We start from the raw sequence: 14,902 nt of genomic DNA on the forward strand, positions 1-14,902 counted from the left end.
GCCAAAATCCTTTATGCCGTGCACAGATTTTCCTTCCTCTTTTATGTCTTGTACTTGCATCTCTGATCATCTATGTTGCATCGTTATGGAATGAGAAACACTGATTGATTCTTAGAACGACCCTTCGGATCAACCCTCGGATTTTTCAACTAACTTGATTGAGTTTTGAGAATCCCGACGAATGGCCTATTCCCTAGCAAAAAAAGAAGAAGAAGATCTACCAACTTATAGCACCTGGACGAGGGGCCTAAAGATTAAAGAGGGTTAGAACTTAAAAATCCTAACCCCGCCGAACTTGCAGATCCTTGCCGAGAGGCCTAAAGCACTAAGAGACCAAGCAGAGGACCACTTTGCATAGAAGATGATGAGTGGCATGCTCTACAAATATCCACGTTTTGCACTCGCTGATCTCACAGATTTTGGCGCTAGCTTTTATGAGTAATTGCTTTTTGGAACAAAAGCTTTTGGATCAAGTGCTTTTGGGGCTCTTCTATTTGGGCATACCTTGTACTGTTTATAAGTGTCCTGAGGGCCACTCTTTTGATGCATCTGGACGAAGAGTCTCGGAGAGTTGGACCATCAGGGAATAGTAGCTTTGCGATCAATAATAATAAAATACCGAAAGGGGCGCGAGTCTTTGGGGCAAGTGTTGTATAGGAGCGGAACTCTGCCACTTCGTGTCTACCGTGTACTCTCTCTCTCTCTCTCTCTCTCTCTCTCTCTCTCTCTCTCTCTCTCTCTCTCTCTCTCTCTCTCTCTCTCTCTCTCTCAGTTATTCAAGTTCTTTTGAAGCAATAAAGTGTTACAGAGTTTTGCAGATTGTAGTTATCTTTGTGTTTCCGTCCGATCCCTCACCGAAAGTTGATTACGACATCCACTAACTAGTTCTACATCTGTAAGCACTCTATCTGGAATACGGCATTTTCTCCAAGAGGCATCAGGAGTCTAAAAAGAGATGCATGGCGAAACTGGAAAATGATCAAAAAGAAGAGTGCCACCCAATAGTAATGAAACCACCAAGGGATGCATTCCATGCACCAATGTAGAATCTTTCCAGCCGCTCAAAAGCACACAGCCCTCCTCTTTGTGGAACCCCCAAGGAAATTTGAGTGAGCCAAGCTAGTGACCAAAGGACGGAATGTGCCAAGCATCACTACATGTATAGCTAAGAGGAATCTCTCCCATGCATTCTGCTCATGCGGGGCTATGGACAACAAAACTCGAGGGGTGGAGGCTTGCTAATCATGTATCAATTGTATGTTGTTGATGTTGCCTCCAACAACCCAAGTATTCACAATAGGTAATGCACGAGACAGCGCTGCCCAAAAGGTCGCTCGTTCTCGCAATGAGTAGGAGCATAGACAACCAAAGTAGTAGCAATCTGTATAGTGACGTAAATAGCTCTACCAATAACCAAAGTACCATGGTGACTAATAGAGGCCACTTACCATGGATCCACAGAGATGCACATTGCACACTCCACAGGTGCGAGACATATTGCCTAGAGCAAGCTCCCAAAGGTGCGAGATCCTATATACATAAGATTGCCAAATGGTTTGGCCATCTTATGCTTCTCAACCAATAAAATGTCCACATCTCCACCTACATGTCTATGCAGCTTATAAAACCAGCTCGTGCATCTTGTCCCAATCGCTCCTTCAAGCGGAACGTGGAACACGGGATGGACAGTAATGTTAGAAGGTAGACCCACTTTGTAGGAGACATCACTAATCTTCGGAATGACCCACAATATCGCAAAGACAATTTCAAGCATTGACTAGTACAGATCGATTTAGAATCCTTCGGTACCTTAAAGGTACACCCACATCCCCTCCTTAGGATCACAAGGTTACCAATGCTAGCTAGCATAAAAGGTAGCCCGATCTTGGGCCGTGTTTATGCTTTCCTTAGCCATCGCAAGTTTCCTGCATGTCCTGCAAGAAAACAGCCTAGCGTCGCATCTTAATGCCTTTGAGCCTAGTGGCAATTAGTGGTTTCGGCTCATAACCATGAACGGGCTATAGCTAGCAATCGAGTGCTTAGCACTGTTAATTGTAAACTCAATCTCTGGGGAATAATGTTCCCAATCAGATTGACGACAGGACACATGCGCAAAGCATATCCTCCATTGTTTGATTAGTGTGTTCGGTCTAACCATAGGTTTCAGGATGATTCGAGACGACATGACCATGAACGGGCTATAACTAGTAGTCGAGTGCTTAGCACTGTTAATTGTAAACTGAATCTCCGGAGAATAATGTTCCCAATCAGATTGACGACGGGAGACATATGCGCAAAGCATATCCTCCATTGTTTGATTAGTGTGTTCGGTCTGTCCATAGGTTAAATTGTGCCATTCTTGTGAGTTGGTCAACAATGACTTAGATGGCATCACAAAGAAATGCTAGTCCATTTATCATCCGGAATTTGCAAAGGAGTCGTCGAGCATGCTTTTGAAGTTCAGCTTTAATTAAGCTCACACTGCGCACATTCTTGCACATACTTCTCGGAGGAAAGCTTTCATGTCCAATAGAAATACTCGCTTACTAAGGCCAAAGTACCGTGTATGCAGGATGATGTACGATAACAAGCTCGTTGCTGCTCCCGCACACTTGCTCCTGCCTTCCCCCCTCGCCATCGTTCTCCTCGCCCCCCTCCACCCACGCGCTGCCCCCTGCCTGCGCGATGTCCCTGTCCCGCGCGCTGCTGTGCTGCACCCAGCCTGTGCGCTATCCAGCCCGCTACCCCGCACCTCCCCCCTACGCTCGCCAGAACTCCCCCCTTTCGTTCGTTGCATGCATGCCCCCACACACCCTGCCCCTCATTTACACACGCCCCACCTTTGGCACCTTTAGCACAACCCCCCCCGGGCCCCGAAGGCCTTGTATAGCCCTGCAGTGGAGCTCTCATTTGGACTCTACTCGCCGAGTTCTCAAGCGTTAGTCTTCACACCCTCCCTTTTCCTACTTAGCAGCAGACACAAATGGAGGCTCATGCTCCGCCCCAGAGGGACTCCTCGGAGGCCCCCTCGCCCGACCCAGTTGAGCCCACCATCCGACTTGCTCTTTCACCGCGAGCCTCGCAGCAGAGGTGGAGCGCCTCCAGGCGACCTCTGTCCTCTGCAAGATTCTCGGCACCAGACCCAACAGAGAAGAGCTGTGTGATCTTCTCCAGGCCCGCCTTCTCGCAAAGGTGGACAAGATCTTGGACGTTCAAATCCTCGGACGAGGCCACTATCAGATCGAGTTTGAGACATCCGAGATGGCATCCAAGGTCATCGTCATGAGTCCCTTGACCATCTGAGCAGTTCAAGCCCACTTTTGAGAGTGGAGACATGGTTTTGACCCTGCTTCAGATGTTCTGGTAGAGGAGGCAAACATTCCCATCTCCGTCTACTTTCCTGGTTTGCGGAGGAAGTACCTACCACTTTTGTCCACGATAGGTTCAGTGATTGGGGCTGTCCTGGAGACACCTCGCACGGCAGCCTCAGTAGCTGCCAAGGCGGCTGGCATTCCCTCAATTCGCGTTCTGGTTAGGGACACTCACACTCTCCCGAAGGTCATCCTCCCTCCTCGGGCGAGTGGAGGTTTGTTTAGAAAGAGCATGGAGTATTCAGGCCTCTCGAATCAATGCTTCATTACTTGACAGATGGGCCATCTTGCGAAGGCCTTTCCACGGAGGAGGCCCCGACCTACACCACAGACCTAGCCCCAACCTGCAAGGGCTGGCCAGCAGCCACAACAAGCAGAGAGACAGAGCACACAGGCAAAGCCACCCTCCGAGCCTGGGGCTCCAGCGGAGGAGGGATGGCAGCAGGTTCGTGGTCGACGACGACGGGGGCCTCAGCGACAGCCTGGCACTCAGGGTGGTCCTCAGGTGCCTGCCCAGCAGCAGTGGGTTCCCACGGGGAACCGATTCGGTCCTCTTGAGCAGGACGAGGTCCCTGCTCCAGCCCCCACCTCTGCTTCACCCTCAACAGCCCCCCTCCCCCTGAGTTCCCCCCCGCCTCTCCTCCTCGCCCTTCTCCTCCCCCTGCTCCTACACCCCCCCCTCCCGCTCCAGTTCCACAGTCGACCCAGGGGGTAGGGCCATCCCCGGCTGCTAGGAGATCTCTTGGCAACGCCTTTGCCACGAGTCGCTTGGCGAGAGAGCGACAGCCTTTCTTGCGACCCCCTCTACAGGTACTGACGTCTCCCTTTGCAACAGTCCCTCGTGGTCTCACAAGCTTCGACATTCGGCGTCGATGGGACTCTTTTGCCTACGACTTTACACAATTTCTCGGCGACTCCTCATCAAACCTTGAGGCAGTCTGCTTCAGGGTTCATGTTCTGTTCCTTGCAGCTAGGGGAATAGAGGCTTGGACCCAGCGGTTGGCTTCTCTTTTCCTCTGTGCGGCAGGGACCAGACTGAGTAGACTCTCGACTCACTGCTGGAGTGGCTCCATACACAGGCCCTAGAGTTCTCTCACCACATGGGAGACCTAGGAGTTACAGACATGCTTCAGACTTTGTGGCCATTGGCTAAGTTTGCTGTGACCCCTCCAGATGCAGCAGGATGTAGACACATTGTGGTTCACTTCTTTGCTGATACACAGTGCCCGCCATGCTATGTACACATTCATGAGGACTCCTGGACAGAGGAGGTTTCTTTACGCATGGCTCGGTCTACTTGGGCTTGGGCCAGGTACTCTTTGCAGTCACGCCTATCTAGAGGACGCTCGGATGCGGATTACTCTCCATCCAAGCCAGCCTCGAAGATAGCACGTTTAGTTGCTGCGGCAGCATCTGTTCTCTCTCGCTCCCCATGAGGATCGTCTCATGGAACATGCAGGGACTGGGTGAGCCCCAGTTTCAGCGTCAGAGGGGCCGACTGCGTCAGGAGCTTCAGCGTTGCCTTGTGGGAGAAGAAATTGATCTCTCTAGATTTAGAAGTGATCTGGCACTTTTGTGAGTCTATTTGTAGAGGGTTGTACCTTGTTCGGCCACCCGAGTTTGGGGCCGACCGCCCACTTGAGAGAGTGGGTAGTCCCTAGGCACACTAGCCATACATGCATTTAGACTGCATTGTCCGGCCGCCCACTTCTGGGCCGGCCACCCACCTTGTCCATGCACCCTCATAATTCATATATTTCTTTTCTTGTTGGGTCGTGGAGGATTTTATCTGGCATTGCCCTACCTCCCCTTGGGCACCTATTTATGGGGCCAAGGGGGTACCCACTTCCATCACCTAGTTATTGTGTATTGAATCTTCTACTCATGGTAGGAAGAGGGGGCTGATGGCCCCCTCTTCACCATATCTTGTGTTTGTGGTCTACTCTCTCTCTCTCTCTCTCTCTCTCTCTCTCTCTCTCTCTCTCTCTCTCTCTCTCTCTCTCTCTCATATTCAAGCAGTATAAAGAAATACCGAGAGGGGCGTCAGTGTTTGGGGCTAGTGTTCTCTTGGGGTGGAACTCCGCCACTCCCCGTCTCAAGTCGTGCATCTCTTTCAGTTCAGTTGTTATTTGAAGTGCTTTGAGGTACCTTGAAATGCTTGCCACGCAAAACCCTAGCAAATTACAACTTGAAATTTTTGGACATCTCGTAACAGGTGTCTCTTCTCAAGCTGATAACCTTGGAGGTCCAGTGTGATTGCTATGTCTTGGGACTACCATCGCCGCCACAGGAAGACTGTCTGTTGAGGCCTGTTTCGACTATTCAAGAGCTTATGGACCATGCTGCGGTCGGCTACAACCTTATGGAAGAAATCTAACACTGATTTTGGTGCACATTTCTTGAAGGGAGCCCTGTCTACTTTCGAGCTCAACTGATGTGAGGAATGCTTTTTCAATTTGATCTAGCAGATTTTTTGAGTTCTAATTGAGAGATTGTTTGGTGATCTTGTTTGGAATTTGTTTGAAATGGATTGTCTATGTTCTTGGTGCCGATTTGAACTCTTCCTTTAATACTGGTTTCAATGATTGGTGATTTACTCCCGGGTGGAGTAGTGAGAAATGTTGTTTTGGTATTGTCTGAACCTCGAAACGACGCAAACGGGATGTCTAGGGAGCATTTCGTTGTATGCTTAAAAACCTCGGAACGACGTAGATGGGATGTCTGCGAAGCGTTTCATTCTATGCTTGAAAACCTTGGAACGACGCGGACAGAATGTCTAGGGAGCATTTCGTTGTATGCTAGAAAACCTCCAAACGACACAAACGGGATGTCTGGGGAGCATTTGGTTGTATGCTTGAAACCTCCAAACGACGCAGGTTGCGGTCTCGGGAGCGTTTGATTGTATCAGTCCTCTGAGGTCATGGCCCGGACCTTTCTAGGTTATTTGCGGGGGGGAGTGATGAGGTAGTCATTGAGTAGCTTCATACCGCAGACCATCTCGGGGGAGTGCCCAGTGGCGTTGTTCATTGTGTCTTGAAACATGCATATATGAGCACTTATGTTGCATTGTGATGTGCCAACCACTGAATATATTCCTAATTGGATGAAATTGCCTGGGTATGTAATTTTAGTGCATCAAGTCACCTTTTGGAGATCAGCGCAATCTGGGTGTGATGGCTAATTTTGCTACAACAAAATATCAAGTAACTCCGATATGGAATGAAAATATACTCCTTATTGGATAAAATTTTTGAAAAGCCAATGACCCAAGATATGACGAGCTCTAATTTGGAATGAGAAAATTGATTGTCCCTCGGAATGTCCCTGGGAATGGCCCTTGGAAATTTTTAGCTAACTTGAGTTGTTTTGCAGATATGTTGTAATCGCGGACGATTACTTTCTTTCACAAAGGGGGGATATGTCACAAGACGGGCACCACGTGCCAACAGAAAAGAGCATACAAAACAGACTTTTAGCACTTCAATAACAACTGAACTGGGAGAGAGAGACGACACGTGACACGGAAGTGGCGGAATTCCACCCTAGAGAGAACTGGCTCCAAACCTTGGGCCCCTTTCACTATTTCTTTATATTGCATCAACACAGTACAAGGTGGTACTCGAGACTCTGCACCTTCTCCAGGAAGCATGCCAAAGAATGCACCTTCTCCAGGAAGCATGCCAAAGAATGAGCCCATGGCCTCATATTTAAAGGCCCTAGGCCCAAAAGCAGTTTACATGAAAAGCCTTCAAACTCAAAAGCATCTGGTCCAGAAGCAATGCCCAAAAATCTACCAGCGCGTTTTGCGAAAATCCATACAACTGCCACGTCAACACTGTCAGCACGTTTTACGGAAATCCGTACAGTTCTGCCAAGTCAACAATCAGTAAAAAATCCGGCCTATGTGTGTGTGGGTCCTGCTTTATTTTAATTCCTTGATGTCTCTTGGGCCCCATCAGACGGGGTCCCATAAGTTGGTAGGACTTCTACTTCTTCTGTTGTTGATTGTTCTTCTTAGGGTTTAGGCCCCTCGGCCGTGATCTAAAGGTTGGCTCTGCTCTTCACTGACTTGACACGTCAACAGTTTGTGACATCCCCCCTTCTTGAAAGAAAGTAATCGTCCGCGATTACAACATATATGCAAAACAACTCAAGTTAGCTCAAAAATTTCCGAGGGACAATCAGTTCGCTCTTTTTTTTTTTGGTTAAGGAGTTGGCTTCTCCTTTCGGCTCTTTTGATCAAGGAGTTGGCGTCTCCTTTCGGCTCTTTTGATCAAGGAGTTGGCTTCTCCTTTCGTCCAGATCGGAACTCTTGATATTCCGGCGTAGTAAAATTATCCATCACACCCAGACCGCATTGATCTTCCACAGGTGTCTTGATGCAGTAAAATTACATACCCAGGCAATCTCATCCAAATAGGAATAGTTGGCACATCACAATGCAACACAGATGCTCACATATGCATGTTACAAGACATAGAAACATAAAGTCGCCGATGAACACTCCTCCCGCATAGCCCGGGCTGGGAGATATTCAATGACTCCCCTCATCACTCCTCCCGCATAACCTAAAAAGGTCCGGGCCAGGAGACTTTTACAACCAAACACCCCCCAGACCGCAGCCTGCGTCGTTTGGAGGTGCTGAGAGTAACCATTGCTCAGACTCCTTGGTACTCCTCCGCATAACCATCCAGGTCCGGGCGGGGAGTCACAACAACAATATTTTTCAAGCATACAACCAAACGCTCCCCAGACATCCCGTCTACGTCATTCGCAAATTTTCTAGCATGCAACGAAACGCTCCCGAGACATCCCGTCTGCGTCGTTCCGAGGTTCAAACAATACCAAACGGCACTTCTCACTACTCCAATCATGAGTAAAATCACCAATTATTGAAAGCAGTGCACCAAGACATGTTCAAGACAGATACCATCCATTTCAAACACAATCACCAAACAAGTTCTCAAAAAGATTCTCAAACAAAATTCAAACTTAAAAAGCAATCTCGACATTAGCGGAGCTCGAAAAGTCGACTGACTTTCCATCCTGAAACCTACACCAAAAATTAGGGTTATATTCCTTTCATAAGGTCGTAGCCGACCATAGCACGGTCCACAGATCTTGGACAGATAGTGTTCTCGTGGCGTTGATGGTAGTCCGAAGACATAGCAATCACACTGGACCTCCAAGGATTTAACTCGAAAAGAGACACCTACTAAGAGATGTCGAGAAATTTCAAGATATAATCTGCAAGGGTTTCCATGGCAAGCATTTCAGGATACCCCACTCTGCCAGAAGTTGCACTCTCAAAGAAGACGTCAGAAACCATATAACTTCGGGCAAAAATTTTCTTGAAAGCTTGCCAACTCCTTTGAGTGTACGGATTGGTAGCTATAGACATCCACTCACTGCATGGCACTGGTTTTGAGAAAAACAGCGACTCAAAAGAAATCTTGGATTCTTCTCTTGCAAGTGATCTTTTTGGCTTATACCCTAAGACATGAGCGCTGAAGACTGGAGCGCGCCCGATGCGCGATGTATGAAGGGTGTGAGTGGCTTATTAGTCCGGAGTCGGGACCCGAACATACTTCAAATAAAAGTCCAGTGGACATTTGGAAGCGTCGTCATAAGACAGGCACCACGTGCCAATAGAAAAGAACAGATTGAACAGACTTTTAGCACTTCAATAACAACTGAACTGGGAGAGAGAGAGAGAGACGACACGCGACACGGAGTGGCGGAATTCCACCCCAGAGAGTATTGGCCCCAAACCTTGGCGCCCCTTTCGGTATTTCTTTATATTGCATCAACACAGTATAAGCCGATACTCGAGACTTTGCACCTTCTCCAGGAAGCATGCCAGAGAATGAGCCCATGGCCTCATATTAAAAGCCCTAGGCCCAAAAGCAATTTACATGAAAAGCCTTCAAACTCAAAAGCATCTGGTCCAAAAGCAATGCCCAAAAATCTGCCAGCGCGTTTTGCAAAAGTCCGTACAACTGCCACGTCAGCATTGTCAGCGCGTTTTGCGAAATCTGCCACGTCAACACTGTCAACGCGTTTTGCGAAATCTGCCACGTCAGCATTGTCAGTGCATTTTGCGAAATCCATACAGTTCTACCACGTCAGCAGTCAACGAAAAATCTGAGCGATGTGTGTGTGTGGGTCCTGCTTTATTTTAATTACTTGATGTCTCTTGGGCCCCATCGGACGTGTCGGTAGGACTTCTTCTTCTGTTGTTGCTTGTTCTTCTTAGGGTTTAGGCCCCTTGGCCGTGATTTGAAGGTTGGCTCTGCTCTTCACTGACTTGACATCAGCAGTTTGTAACAGGATGTCAAAAACTTCTTACGTGTCAAGCAACGAAAGAACGGAGCCATCCTGCAGATCCCAACCAAGGGGCCTAAACCCTAAGAAGAAGCAACTGAAGAAGTAGAAGCGACACAAGAAGTTTTACCAACTTGTGAAGTCTTGCCAAGAGGCCTATTCTTAAAGAAGAGTTCTCACCACGTTATGGTGGACCCCGTCCAATAGGGCCCAAGTGACTAAAGGCATTAAAATAAAGCACCTAGAAGACTTGCGTGGAGAACCAATGACGTGAGCTGTACAGACAGCCCGCAATTTGCCTTGGATTGCTGACGTGGCAGACAATACGGAATTCCACATTTTACGCTGATTGTGCTGACGTGGCACTTGTACGGATTTTCGTAATTTGCGCTGGATGACTTTCAGTGCCACCTTATGGGCAGATGATGCTTTTAGAGTTTGATGTTTTTCATGTAACTGCTTTTCATAAGCCAAGGGCCTTTATATATGAGCCAAGGGTTCATTCTCTGGCAAGCTCCCGCGTAGAGGTGCAGAGGATGAAGTACCAGTGTTATACTAAGTTCAAGCAATATAAAGAAATACCGAAAGGGGCGCCAACGTTTGGGGCCAGTGCTCTCTTGGGGTGAAACTCCCCCACTCCCCATCTCGTGTCGTGCATCTCTTTCAGTTCAGTTGTTATTTGAAGTGCTTAAAGTTGTTCAGTCTATTCTTTTCCGTTGGCACATGGTGCCCGTCCCATGATAGATACCACAATCAGAGATGTCTTGCACTGTTTTTTCTCGAGCTACGCAGACATAAAGAGAGCATGCTGAGGAGATGAGCGGAGAGCCACTCTCAAAGGCAGATTGCACATTTCTGACCAGCCAATGGACAACTAGAAGAGGAGTGGTCACAACACAAAGCTCATATCTCACCCACACTAGAAGCACCTTGATTGAGCTATGGAGATCCACACTCCCACAATTGCGAGGGCGCCCTCACAGCATTGACAGAGGTTGCATCAGAGGATCCGGATCATTCGTCCAACACTTACTCACAGTACTCACTATGGAGGATAATGATGAGATCCACCAGCGATCGATGAGAAATATCCTATGATCACACACCCCACCCATTATCCACTCACCTCCGTTGAGATTGTATCACTCATTGTATCAACCCTCACTCGTTGTATCAACTCTTATTCATACCTTGCACAGTTCCAATTAGCTGCTTAGCTCACTTCTACAATTTAGGATGTTACAGCAATTTAGTACCCCATAGTCTTTGGTACTCAGACATTGTATCAGATTCACCATTTTGCAACTTTTTGGTCTCATAGGTCACTTTCGCCTTTTGAAGACGTTAATATAAAATTTCATTTGTCTGTGTTGTGTGTGTTGAAACAAAGGAGTACCCGCTAATTGACGGAGAAAACCAGTGACAATGCACAGACTTGGTGGTCATCACTTTTTTTGCACGGGCAGGCACCTCGCAATTAGGTGGGGCTCAAAAGGCTCTTTTCATAATTGTAGTTAACACCAAAGTATGAAGCCAAGGTATTGATGGCTTGGAACCGCTTAGGATGATAGAGAGCGACACACGTCCGCATTACAACTAGAGATTTTGGGATACTTTCCTACCTAAATCTTCTTTCACGAAGGTCTCACTAAAAGAACATATACAGCGATATTGTTGTCGCTTACCACAAGCTACAAAACTACTGTCTGGAGCAGCAGAAGTCCTAAATCATCTTACACTTTATGGACCATGCTTTGGATGGCTATCCTTTGCTTGTAGACTCCTTGACTTTGCACATGGGTGCTCCCAACATCCAAGTCAGTACAAGCAGAGACTTCCAAAGGGAAGAAGAAGGGGAAAAAGTTAGGACTACAAAAGAAAACCATTGTTTCTTATATGACTGCCGAGCAGCAGGTAGAGTTCTTCACGCAGAAAAAGTTTCATGGTTGCGGTGAGGTCGAGCACGTTTAGACAAAGAGTCCAAAGAAAGAAGGAAAGCTAGACAAGCCGAAGACATCAAAAGTTGTAGAAGTGCAAGCTACAACGAAGGAAAAGACAAAGGCAAGACTAGTAGTTGATTTCATGGGACACCCAAGGATCACGAGAACGAGAGTATCGAGCTATACAATGGAGTAGGGTACAAGATTAGGAGGCCTTGATCTTCTTCGACAATAAGGCCAAGAGAAACTTCATATCTAGAGATGACGGCTCATTTGAGAGTAAATCTTGAGGATTCAACAGCTGGGAAACTCCTATTAAAGGACAGTAAAGACACACATGTGGTCCTAAATGTAAAACTTAAGGGCTAGTTAGTCCCTATTGTATCGACGTCTGCCATTTCCAAATTAACGAAACCAACTCTTTTTGCTTACTCAATCTTTGTCAAACCAATGAGTGAATCTGAGGATTCAACTTTGTCAAGGTTACAGTTCGAGCGTCTCAATTTCCTTCAATCTCATGTGAATTGTTTCTTAGAGAGCTTACTTGGCGAGTGAGCTGCAAAGGGGCCAGAAGATCTCAACATCCACTTGATTCCAAGGAGTACCCCGGTCCCCTCCGAACCTACCACCGTACAAAGTGAGTAGAGCTTAACAAGAAGAAGTCACAAGCCAAGTCAACGACTTAATGGAAAAGAGCTTGATCCAACCAAGTTCTTCACCTTTGTTTTCACCAATGCTACTTGTGCATAAGAAAGACAAATCTTGGAGGATGTGTATACACTCTTGATAAAAATGGATATTGATTTTTGTGAAGCAGAAGCTACATAAATTGTTTTGTACATAATGTATTGATCTATTTGGATTGATTCTTAATGAAACCATGATGCTAGGAGGCTCTAGGTGTCAAGTTGTTTGGTTTTGGCTTATGTGGATTATGAAAGCTAGTTTTTTCCCCATTCATGTGTTTATGCAAATCTTGTTAAAATATTTTTCTTAATGTAGTTGTTGATTTTTGTATGCTTGGCTACTCTCAATTGGGTATACCCCCAACCTTTCCTTGTCTTGGAGGTTTCCATTTCATGTTCTTATATGCAAGTCCAAGTTTCTAGTTTGGAAACGTTTCACGCAACATAGGCTTCAATCAATCCGACTGTATGGGTGATAGCCCCAAGCGCTCTTCTATACTCCAATACAACGTCGGAAGCGTAGACGTGGTATAAGCCGTGCACGAGAGTAAGAGACAGAGAGGATAGAGAGAGATTGTGGAAGCATAGCACAATCTAGAAGCATAGATGTCAGACACTCTCTCACAGCACCAGACATGCACGAGAGAGAGAGAGAGAGAGAGAGAGAGAGAGAGAGAGAGAGATAAGCGAAGCTTGAGATTGCTCCAATGAATTTGGCCATATGGGATACTAAATAGCCCTGGGTCTTATATACTTGAGTCAAAAACATAAAATGACTAAATAGATAGATACGCTATAAATTGGCAAATTAACATGAGATGCATAACTTTCACTGAAAGAAAGGGCTTAAATTAGAACTTCATGATGTTGTTAATGAAAGGCATTTTTGTCTTTGCAGCTTACGAGATTCTGCTACCCCTAGCAAGAATGTAGATTGCTGAGTGCTTAAACCGGTAGGAATGCTTGTATGGGCCGTATACTAGCCTGCTAGACTTGTGTGGATACATATGCATATATCCAAAGATGCAAGACATTTCGGAAATAATGCTCGAAAACCAACCTGTCAATCTCTGAATCAGTAGTGTGCGATGGTGTCTCTTGGTTTGAGCGAGCTGGAAGTAGGCTTCTGACTCGTCTTGTGCGGGGTAAGACTAAGCGGCCTCCAAACGAAATTGGTGCATCGAAAGCGAGGCCTCCGCAGGAGTTGAGCTCCATGGTTCCGTTGCAAGAGAGGATAGTCTTAATAGCACCAGCAAAGTCCGCACGTCTTAGGCGCACACGTGGCTACCAAGGTTTCTCAGCTCGCGTGACCCGCCGCGTATGTCAATGGCTGCTATAGTCATAATAGCACGAGCAAAGTCCGCGCGTCTTAGGCGCACACGTGGCTACCAAGGTTTCTCAGCTCGCGTGACCCACCGCGTATGTCAATGGCTGCTATAGAATGGCCGGAATTATCTCTCAATGGTTAGCTAGTAAGCCCACATTTTGAAGCATCGCATTTGTGGAGGCTATATAAGAACTTGTCTTAGGCTGGGTTCTTAGGCTGGGTTCAGACTCTACCGGCAAAAGAAACCTTCCTTTGCAAATTTGCCGCCGCCTAGTGTGAACAGCGTGGAGGAGGAAAAGCGAAAAAGTGAAGGGGGCTGAGAGAGGCCATCAACTCTTCCGGGGGGGGTTGGAAGAAAAATGGAGGGCCCGGCGGAAGACTGCCTCAACTCAAACCAATCAGATTTCGCCATCGAGCATCCACACCCCTTTGCATTTCTCTTCCGCCGCCTAGTCTGAACCCACCCTTATATCATAAAAGCCCAAGTTGAGCTCGTTGGGATGTCAATCTTCCAGGTGGGAGACACTTGGTCAAGCGCGTCCTCGTATAGGTAATTGGGTTGGGCCACATGCTTGTAGGCCGAGGCAAAGACCAGGTATGTCAATAGCTTTGGCATGTAGGGCACCACATCACGCTTGTTCACAATGTGACAACTTAGATTGTTGTCGATGAAGGCTGCCTCTCGATACCACTTGGCACACAGTGTGGCCAGAGCGCCGCCTAGGCTATGCCCCACACACATCATGTCACGCATGTCATGTGCCTGCATGCCAAGATTTTGTTGGTCCACACATAGAGTTTACCCAAAATTACTTACAGAAAATACATTAATTTTGGCACATGTGCACCACTTACATCTTAAAAAATTTTAACTTTTCCACATTCCAAAATTAAATTTTAGCGAGGTAAACTTAAAAATTCATTTGTGGGATTACACTAAACCGAGGTTTTTTCTGGCCACTATGTGCAAACTCCAAAGACACAATTTATTTCTAAATTTCACCCAAGGTTTTGTAGTTTTGCCTCACGTGGCAGAGCAGAATCTTTGTACAAAAGTCATGGAGACCCTCTTAATTCTACCTTTCGCCTACGTCGACAGGCTCATGGCTATCCCTTTTGTCTCCCTACAGCCTGAAACACGTTTCTGGCTACTCTTGGAGCAAGGACTTGGGCAAGGAGAGCTCTCTCTCTCTCTCTCTCTCTCTCTCTCTCTCTCTCTCTCTCTCTCTCTCTCTCTCTCTCTCTCTCACACAC

At 47.0% G+C, this 14,902-nt stretch overlaps 1 protein-coding gene across 1 annotated transcript in view; it reads right to left on the bottom strand.

The window, feature by feature from the left end:
• The window catches only part of RUS5 (root UVB sensitive protein (Protein of unknown function, DUF647)), a 108,310-nt gene extending 94,689 nt beyond the window's left edge, over positions 1-13,621 (bottom strand). The window contains exon 1 of the mRNA XM_086528250.1: positions 13,382-13,621. Coding sequence (XP_086384376.1) covers positions 13,382-13,536 — 155 coding nt within the window. The 5' untranslated portion in view covers positions 13,537-13,621. The remainder of the gene's footprint in view (positions 1-13,381) is intronic.
• Positions 13,622-14,902: the final 1,281 nt, after the last annotated feature.

The sequence above is a fragment of the Adiantum capillus-veneris genome, chromosome 14 (assembly GCF_014529385.1).
Source record: "Adiantum capillus-veneris isolate H3 chromosome 14, ASM1452938v2, whole genome shotgun sequence".
Lineage (NCBI taxonomy): Eukaryota > Viridiplantae > Streptophyta > Polypodiopsida > Polypodiales > Pteridaceae > Adiantum > Adiantum capillus-veneris.